The following is a 13,964-nucleotide window of genomic DNA, read 5'->3' as shown; positions in this document are numbered from 1 at the left end:
CTCCTACCTGGCAGCGGAGTGGCACTGCCACAGCCGCCTGCCACCTCCCATCTCTGTAGGGCTCTCACCCGCAGTGCTCCTGCCTGCTGCTTCTGGGATCTGCGTCTCCTTGTTCCACCCTCACTCTGTGTATGGCCTTGCTCAGGTGGCAGGCCCACTTTTTTTTTTTTTAAGATTTTATTTATTTATTCCTGAGAGACACAGAGAAAGAGAGGCAGAGACACAGGTAGAGGGAGAAGCAGGCTCCCTGCCGGGAGCCCAATGCGGGACTCGATCCCAGGACCCCAGGATCATGACCTGAGCTGAAGTCAAGACCCAGTTCTGAGCCATGGCTTTTTGGTCAATGTTTGGTGAGCCCTCACCATGGACCCAGACCGTGGTCCTTTCTAGGTCAGGCTCCCTCTGTGAGGATATTACTTTTAAAAAGATCAACTTTAGTTGATCAGTGAGTGAGACGTCTAGGTGGTGGTGAGCACTGAGTATGGGGATCTATTGGAAAAGTGGGTGTTTAGGGGTGTGAGTGAGGGGCTACACCCTGAGATACTCCTTCTTCCTCCTTTCTGAGCTTCCAGAATTTCTCCAGGTTTCTTTCCAGCACCCCTTGGGGGCGTTGATACTGGTATTAAACCCCAAATGCTTGTTACCTAGGCCAACTGTGGAGAATCATGCCCTTTGATCCTCACAGCAAGCCTCTGAGCTGGGTAGAGTTACCGCCTGTACTTTACAGGCACAGAAACCAAGATTCAGGGAGATAAAGTCTTTCCCAAAGCTCTCAAGTGGCAGAGCCAGGTCCGGAACGGAGCCCCCCAGAGCCTGGGGTTAAATCTCTGTGCTAGGCAGCCAGAGCGTTCCCCAAAAGGGCCATGGGCAAGCGGTAGGAAGTGTCTGCTTGTAGAGGAGAGGCAACAGGAAGGAGGTGGGGGAGCGGAGGAGGAGTCAGGTCAGAGGAGGAGGAGGTTGGGTCTGTGGCTGGCAACCCAGGATGGTTTGTATTCACTTGTCCAAGGGGAGTTTCTCACTGTGTCTTTACTGCAGGTGCAGTACAGGGTTCTGCTCTGGGTCACATTGGCCACGTGCAGCCTCAGCTCCGTGCTGTCGACCCTCGTGGCCCGGTAATCTGCTCCAGGACGGGATACGAGCTCCTCGTCCCCGGGGCTCCGCAGAGTGGCCAGCACCTGCAGTTGCCCCTGGAGATCCTGTTGGTACCAGCTCATCCAAGGGTACTGGGAATCTCTCAGGATGCAGTGCAGGGTTTCAGCCTGCCCACGAGCTACCAGGACCCAGCGGGGCCTTTGCTCCACCAGGCTTGCAGTGGCATCTGAAAAACACAGGCCAGGGTAAAGGTCCCCAGGGTAGCAGTAACTCCTCAAATAACCAGTCAAATCCCAAAGAGGGGGGCCCATGAGCAATGCCAATAGGAGACTCCTGGAAACGGAAGGAATGCTTTCTCGTAGGGGTGCTATGCCGGGGAGGGCTTCAACAAGCCTGGAATCAGAGAGCAAAACCTTCTGCACCTACTAGTCCTTGCCCTCCCTCAACCCCTGGAGTGGCTTCTTCTGCCTGGCATCTGACCTGTACTCACGGTAGCCATGAGCACCCAGCCCCACAGGATGGAAAACGGTCCCATTCCCTGGCCCACACTTTCGCCAGCAGGGCATCGGGCAGCAGCCCGGAGAGCCGGATCCAGGTCTATGAGGAGGCCGTGAGCAGCTGACACTCTAGGCCTGAAACTCAAGAGGGAGTGGCTTTTCCAGGAAACGTGACAGTTTGTCTCATTTTCTCACTGAGGTTCAAGTCCCCTGACGTTCCCTGCTTTCTGCCTGCCAACAGCCCTCACACAGGCAGGCACACACTCCCCATATTCACTGAGTGCCTCAGTGAGGTTGTGTGGCCCTGCACCCTCTCCACCACCGTGTCCCAGAGATTCTGAACACGGACACTAGTGGTTCTGAATCTGTGCCTCAAACCTTTTCGAGGGATTCCAACATCTCAATGCAAGCGAGCAGGCCGGCAGATTGAGCAAAGACCTCTCTCCCCGCCATACATTTCACACATAGAGGCTGGGCAGTAGGCAATGGGCTTTAGAGAGTCGCCTCTCTAAGGGCAACTAACACACTAAACATTAGAGACTTAATTTTTCCCTGTTGAAAATAAGGGAAGAGACTTACCTCCTACCCATTTCTTTAGAGGATTTACTGTAGAAAACTTGTAATTTCAAGTTCCCTCTCTTTGAAATATATGTAAATCACCCAGAAATGTTTTTCTCCAAGACCTGCAATCACCTCTTTGAAATGCAAACATCAAAATGAACCTCACTTAATGTAGAGAGTTAAGTTGCAAAATGATGCCCTGTTGTAAAGACGTGGCAAGATTGCTTGTCCTTTGGGTAAAGCAAATTAGCAAACCCAGATGGACACCCCCCAGCCCCCCAGTAAGCAAGTGACTCCAGGATGTCTTGTCCAGTCCTCTTATTTGAGGACTCGTTATCACTCTATCTCAAGAACGTGTATGTAATGGGTTGTGTCTGGTGGCCCATATGAAAGGGGGATTTCTGCTGGGATTTCTGCTTTTGCAATATCCCCATGGAATGCCTGGGATGTGAATCATATTCTGGTTTAATGCTTATTCAATGATAAGACTGCTTTCTTTCTCTTCTACTTCTGGGGAGAGAGTTCCTGACAACGCCCAGTGCTGGCACTACCTAGCGCTGGGGCCTTGGGACTCAGTTTCCCCATCTATAAGATGGAGATAATAATGATTTCATAAGAGTAAATAGATTCACACAAGAAAAATTCTTGGAATAGAGTTTGGCACAGGCTGAGCGCTTAGTGAGAGTTGGCTTCTGTCACTGCAGTGGTAAATTGCCAATTCAATTTACATATGACAATATTAATGGCAGCATTTATCTTCCTTTCTTTATCTCTCCCTTAGTCATCAGCTGAGATGAAAATCACAAGCTCACATAATTTTCCAACATCGCTAAGAGGCCTCGTTTTTCAGAAAGTTTGGAAACCAGTGATCTGGGAAATTAGATTTAAAAAGACCCTCTCTTTACCTTCAGCCTTTCACAGACAAAAATATGGGGACATATAGGAGTCTAGCAACCAAACTACTATTTTAAGACCTCGGGTCGCACTGTATTCAGGTCGGTGCTCCAGTGAGGTGTCTGTGCTTTCAGGGACCCTTGAGGAAGAAGAAGGGAGATGGAGCCAGGCGAGACTGCAGACCCCTCACCCTGGGGAGCCTGCACGTCAGGAAACAGCTGGGACCTGGTGTCCTGGGGCTTTGCGTCTCCCAGATTCACTATTTTTGTTAATCTGCGAAATTATAATCACTTCCAACAATATGGTTCACATGATTGTAGGGAAGGATAACAGGTATTGATGCCATGTGGTGATGGCATAATAGTTTGTAATCCAGTTGGCTTGATAACTTTGAAGTCCTGTTGTTCTGGATTTTTTTTTTTTTTTTTTTTAGAAAAGACACTCTTTTTCTGGGGTGCCTTGACGGCTCAGTCTTTCAGCATCTACTTCAGCTCAGGTTAAGACCTCAGGGTCTTGGGATCAAGCCCGCTTCAGGCTCTCTGCTCAGTGGGGAGTCTCGTCCCCCCGCCCCTCTGCCTCTCCCCCTGCTTGTGTGCTTTCTCTCTCTGTGTCAGATAAATAAATGAAATCTTTTAAAAATAGACACTCATTTTCATTATGTACAATTTTGTGTATAAAGTGAGTTAATATTTTCAATAGCAGATGATTTCAAATTTGCATCATCTAATTGTGCACGAAACGTCAATTGCCCTGCATTCTAAGTCACATGCGCTGGTCCCCTTCTGCCGTGAGCTCTCTTACCTATTCCCAATCTCTTCTCTCCAGAGAGGGTGGAAGGGTGATGCTCTGGGAAGCATTGCCCAAACCACACATCTTGAACACCAGAAATATGTACATGCCAACCCAGAGGCATCCTCACCCCGCAAGCCATGTGCATTGCATTTTGAGTTTACCGTGGAGAGAGTGGCTCTGGGGATCAGAGGATGGAAGGGAAGAAGGCCGGGCAAGGGGAACAAACCATAACTAGGTGAAAAGGTCAACAGACAGAGAAAAATCCTGCCAGTGGCCAGAGGGAGCCCAGGAGCAGATACTCTGAGGCTGCAGGCACTGGCTCCCTGTCCCCCCCTCAGGCAGGTAGATAGATTGCACGATAAGGGATCTGGCCGCATCTTGGTTTACAGGGCTGGCTCACCTGTCTCCCTGTCGCCTCCTCCCTTAGCCTTAATCCCCAAATGCGATTGGGATCAGAGTGTCTCTGACACTCCTGTTATCTCCTCCCTGGATTCCCGCTCCTCAAGGTCAGGCTCCTCCTCTGGTCTTGGCCCTACTCCCAACCTGGGCCAAGGTAAGCCTCTTCCTTCCAGATGGCTGCCTAGCAACCTCCCTGCTCCCATGCCCAGAGTTGGGCATTATGGTTGCTGCCTTGGGAAATGGATTTTTTCTCCTACTGCACCATAACTCCTACCCAGGTGCTCACAGCAGCTGCCAACAACCTCAGCTGGGTCCTTACCAGCTTTGATGAACTCAGTAGATACTGAAAAGAGTGTGCAGGCCGTGACTAGAGGCATAAACAGATGCTCCAGTTCCTGTCCACCCCCCCAACCCCACCCCCCTTTGAGATGAATTCCCATGTGATGTGTGGTCCAGTTTCTGTGCTGGGAGACGATACCTCCTGGGCACAAGTCCTTGTTAATTTTTCAGTGCTCCTCCATTGTCTGATGGAGAAAGGACACTGGGGGGAAATGAGGCAATTCCAGCTCTGCCTCAGCTGTGTCAGAACCTGGACAGAGAAACCTCCAGGCATCGAGTGAGTCCCTTCCCCAAGAAGCAATCAGCAGATGACAACTCCCTCCATCAGGGCAAACCTCGGTGGGAAGGCATGGCGGGTGGCCAGGTGCCCCGTGGGTGTCTGTAACCTAAGAAAATAATGGAAAGAGCACTGGCTGGGGGGGGGTGGCAGGACCCCTGTGTTCTGGTACTAGCTCTGCCTCTGACCAGATAGGGGTTCAGGCACTACTCATGTTACCTCTGGGTATTTAATTTCCCTTTCCTCATCTAAAAATTAAGTGGATCTAAAATTCCTTTTCACTCTGGTGAATATTCTAACATTCCTTCTGTGCTTTTATGGTTTGAATACCGAGGCACTTGCCAGTGAGGACCCTGGGCCAAGCCCTCAGTGGAGCGAGAGTCACTAAATGCCCTGGCAGGCAATTCATGTAACAAGGGTAGAGCACCAAGCCTCCCAAGGGCCAGTTTACACTTATCCCCCAATCTCTCCCTCTTCCCCCCTCCCCTCCTCCTGCTGCTCCCCAGGAATGTGCAGAAACTCAAGGCCACCCCAGACTTGCCCATCTGGAAAGCTGATTATGGCTCCTTCACCTCTATGTGTCCTTCCAGGGATTAGTAGCTAAGACTCCTCCGAGAGATGGAAATCATCACCTTCCCTGAACGCCTCCTCTAAAACTTCTCTCCTTCCTCTGCTGCGTGTAATCACTCTCGCCCCCACCCTCTGTTCTGCCCCAGTTCCAGATATAGAAGATGCCCATAACAGCTGGGGTGGGGGGCAGGTGCCAGAGGGCAGAGTGTTCACTAAGGACATCCAAGGACACAGGGATGGGGGTTGCAGAAAGGGAGAAAGACAAGGAAGGAGAGGCAGGGAAAAACCAACCCCTCCCCTGATTCTGCAGGGTCCCCATTGGCAGGACACTGGCATGGGGTTGGGGTGCAAGAGTCTAAATGATCTATTCCCGAGAATTTTGCGTCAGGACCCTGCTCCAGGGCAAGGGCTATCTTCTCTGTACCCTCTCTGGACACTCATACCTCCAGAGTTATGTAAGCGGCACCACTCTGAATCCAGAGGATAATCATATCAGAAGAGCCCCAGTCTGTCCCTCCCCCATGGCACAGTGCCTGGCACAGGTAGGGGCACATATAAACCCATACTTCCTGCGTGTCCATCTGTAGGAGAGATGCTCCAGACCCCAGGAGCCATGACTTGTGCCCTTCTCTTCAGGCTTCTCCTACTTACGGCCCTGGTAGTCCCCTCCCCAGGCAAAGGCCTTGGTCCCACATCTCGCCTGCGTTATTCCAGGTTCCTAGATCCGTCCAACGTCATTTTCCTGCGCTGGGACTTTGACCTTGAGGCTGAGATCATCACTTTTGAGCTGCAGGTCCGGACAGCTGGCTGGGTGGGCTTGGGTGTCACAAATCGTAACACCAGAATGGGGAGCGATCTGGTTGTTGGAGGAGTCCTGCCCGACGGCAACGTCTATTTCTCGGTAAGTCTGAGGGTGGCCCCCTTCCATGGATGAAGGTCCCTTGCTGAGTTGAGGATGGCTCTGAGTCCAGGAAGGATCCACATTTTCCAAACATATCCAGGCCCATGCCCAGAACACCAGCTGACTGCTGACCTCTCCCTACAGAAATGGTCCTTTGGAGAGTTTCCAGACAAGGCCTTCCAGGCTCCATGGTCCTAAGGTGCTAAGAAATGGAATCACCGGACTGAGGGAGTCCTGCACCACTAAATGCAGGGCAATGGGGGAGAGTCCATGCTATTGGTGACCCAGTCTCCAGCCCTAATTCCCATTAGGCTCAGTCAGGTGGGCCGCAGCATAAAATGGTCTAATAACCACAGCAGCGACTACAATAGTAATAGCTTAAAATTGTCACGTACTTTTGATCAACCAAGTGTTGCTCCCAAATCTTTGCATGTTAAACCTAGCAACCTCACTACGAGGTGCATGATTATTACCCCATTCTACAGATGAAGAAGCAGCTTGCCCAGCTCCCAATCTCACCCATCGGATCTGCATTTATAGGGGGAAGTATCAATGTCATGAGCCACAACAGAGGACAAATAGCATAGAGAGTTCAGAGGGTGAGTGAACTTTCGAGGCTGGAGATGCAGGAACGCTAGGATTTATGGACTTGAAATCTGGAACAGGAGCAGTGAATCAAGGTCAAGGGGTGAAACCCTATCAGACACTGTCCACCCCTCTGCCCCAGGGATCCACCCTGACATCATGCTCTGTCCCAGGAGCAAAGTACAAAATAAAGAAGACCTGGGTCCTGCTAACTTAGTAGCTTGAGTTGCTAAAGGGAACAGCTGCTCTGAAGTCATGACCACACGGGTTTCCTGTTCTTTCTCTTTGATCTTCACTGGACCCCAGGATCAGCACCTGGTAGATGAAGACACCCTGGAGGAGGACGGGAGCCAGGATGCTGAGCTGCAGGGGCTGACGGAGGATGCTGTCTACACCACCATGCGCTTCTCCAGGCCCTTCCGCTCCTGTGACCCTCACGACCAAGACATTACGGTAAAACAGTAAGGGGAGAAAGCACCCAATCCTAAGCAGCTTTTCCTTCTGGGGAGGTTCAGTCACCACCAATCTGGTATATGCATGTGTCTCAGGCAGCAGTCACAGTTCCCAGGGTCCTGTCCCTCTCTGCCTTTCCATTGTGCTCCCCTCCAAATCCACAAGCCCACTGATTAAGCACCCACCTCAACCTCCCCTGGGTTCCCCTCTCCAAGAACCTTGCCTCATTTCACTGAACGTTAGGGTGTCATTTCCCAGATGTGCACACAGGCATCGAGAAGGGATGTCCTTGCTCAAAGTTTCCAGCAAGTTGGCCTCTGAGGTAGAACTAGAACCCGACTAGTTCCGACCTCCAGTTGGAAGCTCTTTCTATTCCACTGTGTAGATGTGAGCAAGTGGCTTGTGTCAGTTCTTGGGTGTGGATATGTGCAAAGTGCTGCTCATGGGCAGCACCTCAATGCCGCTGACATCCCTAGAGTGACACCATGAGGGTGCTGGCCACCTATGGCCTGGATGACACTCTGAAGCTGGACCGGGACCGTACTTTTGTCAAGTCTATCTTCCTGCTACAAATAGTCCACCCTGATGACCTTGACATTCCTGAGGATACCATCATCCATGACCTGGAGATCACTGATGTAAGAGGCCCCCACCCCACCCAGCCACCTCTAAGCCTCCTTCCCATGTTCCCACTCAATCCAGACCCTACTCTGGCACCCAATACCCAGTATGTTCCTTGAATCGAGGTAAATGTGACTTCCCCCAGCCCCCTGAGGACACAAAGTGGGCCTGTCCCTTCCCCGACTTCTCTGAGAGCTCATTTCCAACCCAGCTCAGTCTGTGTGTCCTTCTCCAGTTCCTCATTCCAGAGGATGACACCACGTATGCCTGCACCTTCCTCCCTCTCCCCATCGTTAGCAAGAAGCATCACATCTTCAAGGTATGGGGAACCAGACATGGACAAGGTAGTGAGCACAGCCAACTGAGAAGGGATGGTGTTCAGAAAATTTTGAGAGGAAGCGGGAGAGAAGTAGCCAGGAGAATATGGGGGCCAAGTCAGATTTGGGGGGGGTTCATGCTTTCCTGAGCCCAGAACTATAGCTCCCAACACTTTTCTAATGAAGCCCCACAATGCAGCAGAGATTTTGATGGAGGTCGTCAATTAGTGTTTCCAAAGAGCAAAGTCTTGAGCCCTACCTTGGACCCAGAATCGTACTCATGGCCTAGGAGGAAGTTCAGACTTGGAGGACAGGGCCAAAGGCTGTCAGGTCAGTGAATTTTGGCTAGAGGGAACTCCAACTTGATCGCCTGATTTCACAGTTGAGGGATTTCAGATTTGGATCTTACAATAACTAGCAAATGTGTGGGAGTCATTTTTTTTTCTTTAGAGCAGGATCCAATGAGGCCTGTGCTCAGATACAGTGAACTGGTGAGGTTATTAAGGGAAATTCAGAAGTCTTGGGGATTGTCTCAGCTAGATTCGGTATGTCACACACTCAGGGAAGGAGTTTAAAAGGGTAGGGGCTGAGAGAGAAGTCAGATAGAATTTGGGGTAAGTGATGGTTTGGGGAAGAAAAACAGAACAAATGGAGAAGGAAGAGAAACAGAAATGGGGGATGGGTGTAGTTTTATTTGGGGCAAAGGAATGGGGGGATAGGACTTGACATAGATCTTGACCATGCTCTGCCCTCCTTCTCTCACCCAGTTTGAGCCCAAGATGGTGGAGCATGATGAGACAATGGTGCATCACATCCTGGTGTATGCCTGTGGCAATGCCAGCGTTCTACCCACGGGCATCAGTGACTGCTATGGAGCTGACCCTGCCTTCTCCCTCTGCTCACAGGTCATCGTAGGCTGGGCTGTCGGGGGCACAGTGAGTCCTGAGATGAGGGAAATAGGTGGCTAAGGGGGTGCATGGTGTCAGGAGACTGGGATTGCTGGACTGATGGAGAACCAGGAGACAGGGGAGGTCTGGGACGAGGGCCAGAAAACATAGGCAGGTCCTGGCCCCTGCACCTAGCACCTGGCCCTCCTTGCTGCCAAACCTTCCTCCATCCAACAGAGTTACCAGTTTCCAGATGATGTGGGTGTCTCTCTTGGGACCCCCTTGGACCCCCAGTGGATCCGACTGGAGATTCACTACAGCAATTTTCACAACCTTCCTGGTGAGCATCTAGAACATTTTTGGAGGAAGAGCTGGTGCGGCTGGCTTATGCTTTTAGGTGTTGGGAAGGTGCTGTGGGAAGCACACAGGCTCGTTTTGGTCACAGCCCTGTCTCAGCTTTCCTGGGTCTCTTGCTCCCACATTGTGATCAGCTCTCTTGCCTTCTGTCACTGTTCCATTCTGCACCAGGTGTGTATGACTCCTCGGGGATCCGATTATACTACACCGCACAGCTGCGCAAATACGACATGGGAGTCCTCCAGCTGGGCTTCTTCACTTTCCCCATCCACTTCATACCCCCGGGTGCAGAGTCCTTCCTGTCCTATGGGCTGTGCAAGACGGAGAAGTTTGAGGAGGTGAGGCTGGGTGGGGGGCACATCCTTCCTGAAGATTCTTGTTTCCCATCACAGATCTGGGGTGGTCCATAAGCACACACAGCCTGAGCCTGGGACTTGGCGAATGGCCAACAGCCTAGCCTGGTGCTCGGGAAAACTGCTAACCTGGATCGTGCAAGGGAAGGAAGGAGTTGGGCTTTGGGAGTTGGAGGGTGGGGCAGGAGGAGGGTCTAGGAGGGCTCAGTAAGAATGAAAGAGGCTTGTGTCGGTCATAAGAGGAAGGTATTCCATATTAAGGGGGGCAAATCAAGGAGCAGGGCAAGACGAGAGTTCCTAACAAACCAGATGGGTCTCCTCCCTATCACAGATGAATGGGGCCCCAGTGCCTGACATACAGGTGTACGGCTACCTGCTCCACACCCACCTGGCTGGCCGTGCTCTGCAGGCTGTGCAATACAGGTAAGGGAAGGCGTGGACTTGAAGCTTTCCCATCGGCATGTGGGAACAAATTTGAGGATAGTATTCTGCAGCATAGGGTTATGCTTGGTTGGGAGTAAGGAAGAACTAGAACTATCCCTAGAGTAGAGGTGACCAGAATAAGACTGTGGAAGGAGGAGCTTTTTGTTTAATGGGCAACCCGTGCCCCCAGCATGAGCTCATACACTGCGTCGTTCCCTCTAGAAATGGGACACAACTCCAAACAATCTGCAAAGATGATTCCTATGACTTCAATCTGCAGGAGACTCGGGATTTACCGTATCGAGTGGAGATCAAACCGGTGGGAGCCTGCTGGGAGGCAGGACTGGAGTCGGGGTGGGGAGGCAGGATGGGAGCTCATCACTGTTAGCCAAGGGAGCTCTAAGGCTGTCACCAGTCCTTCCGTGTCTTACTGTCAGCCTTCGTGTTTCACTCTGAATAGGGAGACGAGTTGCTGGTAGAGTGTCACTACCAGACGCTGGACCGGGACTCCTTGACTTTTGTAAGTACCTCCCTTCCCGTCACAGTCAAGGACGAAGCCTCAGAATAGAGCCCATCCCTGGCTTTGGCTATCGAGTGACTCTGATTATTCCAGATGAAGCTCTTTTCTTCCTCCCATGGTGTTACCCATTCACATGGGGATTTCATATTCTCACACCCCGGTGGTTGTAAGATGGGTGCAAGGATCCCCTACTTTCTCTGTTGATGACCCACTAAGACCCCGGACAGACAGCATGTTAGAGTGACACAGAGCATGGACTTTTGGTCTCCTTGCCTGTTTTTTTTTTTTTAAGATTTTATTTATTTATTCATGAGAGAGACAGAGACACAGGCTGAGGGAGAAGCAGGTTCCTTGCAGTGAGCCTGACGTGGAACCCGATTCCAGGACTCCGGGATCACGACCCCAGCCAAAGGCAGGCACTCAGCCACTGAGCCACCCTAGAGTCCCTTCTTGCCTGGCTTTGAATGTCAACATAATCATTGGTAGCTTTCTAACCTTAGACAAGTTATTCAATCTCTTTATGCCTCAGTTTTCTAATTCATACAAGAACTAATAATAGTATCTCATAAGATTGTTGTGAGAGTTGATTAACCTATGTAAGGCATCTAGATCATTGCCTGACTTGTAGTGAATTCTCAATTAGAGTTAACCACTGTTGTGATGGTCTACAAGGAACACCACCCCTTTGGTATGCCAAGAGTGGTTCGGTGCTCATAGGATTCCAAAGGGGTTGCATGCTATTGAGGAAGAAACTACAGCCATGTATACTATTATCATGTGAGGTAGACAGTGATACATACCGTAAGAGACAAATGGGGATAATGCAGGAGGGGAGTCACAGGGAAAAACCATAAGGTCCCACTGCGGTGAACTGAACATGTGACATATTTGAGTAGGTCATGCTTTAGGACATGTGGAGATGGGGAATCCTGGAGAAACTCCAAAGGGAGTGGCTTTTTCAGGAAACTCAATATCTTCTCTCATCTCCTCAACCATTTTATCTTCTCAAACCAGAGCAAAGGCCGTGGCAATGTAGGGGACGGGGCAGATATATGGGATATTGCTTAGGAAATAATATCAATGACTGTCTACCAATTGGAGGGAGAGGGAGGGAGAGGAAAGAGTGGGTAAGAAGTAGAAGTAACAATCGGTCAGCTGGTTGTAGGTTAAGGGAAAAGGAAAATGGCATCATTGGCACAACGACCACCTGCCCTATTTTCTGCCTGCCTTCTTCCCAACTCTCTGCTTGCCTTAGTAACTTTGCGTTCCATCTCTTTCTCCCTCTTCTTCCCCAGGGGGGTCCCAGTACCATTAATGAGATGTGCCTCATCTTCCTCTTCTACTATCCCCGAAACAACATCTCCAGCTGCATGGGGTACCCTGACATCATCCATGTGGCCCATGAGCTGGGGGAGGAGGTATCAGAGTGAGTCATCCTGGAAGATGAGACCTTCAAGTGTGTGTGGGAGGGGTCTTGGGGAAGATCGGGGAAGGAAGAAAAGGAAGACCACCTACTACCCCCTACACTAGTGAGTCAGGATTCGTTGGTGGGCTGCCTTGTTGGCGCCTACCATCCTAACCCTGGCTTCTGTCGATGTCTGACTCTCAAAGCCCTGACATAAGACAAAATAGCATCCCTCCCATACCACTAAGGTCACTCAGAAAAGCAGATAAGAACAGACCTCTAAAAGTTAGATCACTTATGTATAGATTCCTCGTCTGCCTTTTTCTCATGTGCTCTCTGACTCAGTCAAAACTGTTTACTTTCAAGTAATAACCCTTAATTATTTAGAGGTGAAGGTTGTCTCTGAGATTCGATGAAAGCCCTGAAACTCCTTTCCAAGGAAAAGGCACTTTTGTGCAGACACACCCATTTCACACACAATTTCAGGGCCTCTACAAGTTCCCTGAAGTCATTCCATCCAGGACTTTATGACCTCCAGATTAAGAACTACGTCTTTAAAGAGTCAGGACTTTCTCTTTTTCACTTTAGAAAAATTCTCATCTTTGAGTTTTGCTATTTCTCTTTCTGCCAGAATCATGGTTGTCTTATTGAGTTGTGAGGCATTCCTTTTGGCTCTTGTTGACACGGAAATATTGTTAACAAACATGAGGGCATTTTGTCAAAGATTTGAGTGGATCCTAGCCTATCATGTGTTCCCCCTGCCCACGGCAGCTCCATGGAGGGCATGATGGCCATGAACAATGTTGAGTGGACTCCAGAGAACATTAAGAAGGCTGAGAAAGCCTGCAAGGATGCCCAGCAGATGGTGATAATAAAGACCATTGATGTGAGTGTCCCAGGAGCCAGCACCCTCTCAGGGCTGGGGATGGAGGGGTTTGGGATGGTGTAGGGCCAGGCCAGGAAAAGAAAGGAGGAGGCTGGTGAACTACAAAGGTGGGAATACTGGGTCAGGGAAGGAGTGGCTGGCGAGTAGAAAGATGGACTGATGCTGTTCTGGAGTGGGGTGGCTGGAGTCTCCCAGCTAGTTTGTGAGGCTGCAGGGACTGGGGATCACCAAGTAAGTGTGGAAGAAAGGAAATGAGTGGGGGAGGCTTCTGCCTTTACCCATTTTCTCCCATTTCCCTTGTCCTGCAGGAGGTGGTGGAAAATACTACAGGCTGGATTCCAGAAATCATCCCTACTACTCGGGGACCCTGCTTGGAGTCCTCTGGAGGCAAAGTGGAACCCCAGGACAAAACCCCTGCAGGTTTCAGGGCTGCACCAGTGGGCCTCTCAAGCTCCAGCACTGCTACCCTGAGGTGCCTCCCTCTGGCTGCCCTCTTGTTTGGGCAGGGGGCTCTTTCTTGGCTTCTTGCCACCCTGAAGGTTGGAGTCTGATACTGTATCCTCATGTCAAATACTCAGGTTCCACTCTGCTCAGCCTTCCCCTTAATATCAAATACAGAAACTCCCCTCTGTTTGGGCTCACCAAAGACCCTGACTGTCCCCCTTCCCACAATCAGGCCACAACATTGTAGGCCTGGGTGATTGCACTTGTTCCATAAAGGCTCTTCCTTCCATGCTCAGGGATGCAATTCATCTTTTAAAGCTTTAGAAACAATAATGAGACCACATGTTTTCTAACAAAATCTGGATTCAAGGCTGGCTCACTCTCTGAGAAC

At 50.5% G+C, this 13,964-nt stretch overlaps 1 protein-coding gene and 1 gene segment (V, D, J or C); one reads left to right on the top strand and one right to left on the bottom strand.

Moving 5' to 3' along the window:
- Positions 1 to 941: 941 nt before the first annotated feature.
- LOC129515742 (T-cell receptor beta chain V region E1-like) lies at positions 942 to 1,627 on the bottom strand. The segment is given in 2 exon segments: positions 942 to 1,318; positions 1,573 to 1,627. Coding segments are annotated over 2 exon segments (432 nt in total).
- Positions 1,628 to 6,034: 4,407 nt separating this feature from the next.
- On the top strand, positions 6,035 to 13,680 carry LOC129515741 (putative DBH-like monooxygenase protein 2). The gene is made up of 13 exons (XM_055334775.1): positions 6,035 to 6,322; positions 7,214 to 7,360; positions 7,837 to 7,998; positions 8,217 to 8,300; positions 9,066 to 9,233; positions 9,423 to 9,525; positions 9,714 to 9,880; positions 10,227 to 10,318; positions 10,541 to 10,637; positions 10,779 to 10,838; positions 12,134 to 12,264; positions 13,015 to 13,129; positions 13,438 to 13,680. Exons 1-13 carry the CDS (start codon positions 6,035 to 6,037, stop codon positions 13,678 to 13,680), a joined length of 1,857 nt encoding a protein of 618 aa, XP_055190750.1.
- Positions 13,681 to 13,964: the final 284 nt, after the last annotated feature.

Source organism: Nyctereutes procyonoides, unplaced genomic scaffold (assembly GCF_905146905.1).
Source record: "Nyctereutes procyonoides isolate TBG_1078 unplaced genomic scaffold, NYPRO_anot_genome, whole genome shotgun sequence".
Lineage (NCBI taxonomy): Eukaryota > Metazoa > Chordata > Mammalia > Carnivora > Canidae > Nyctereutes > Nyctereutes procyonoides.
The sequence above is the reverse complement of the archived record's forward strand: the minus strand, read 5'-3'. Positions and strand labels throughout refer to the sequence as shown.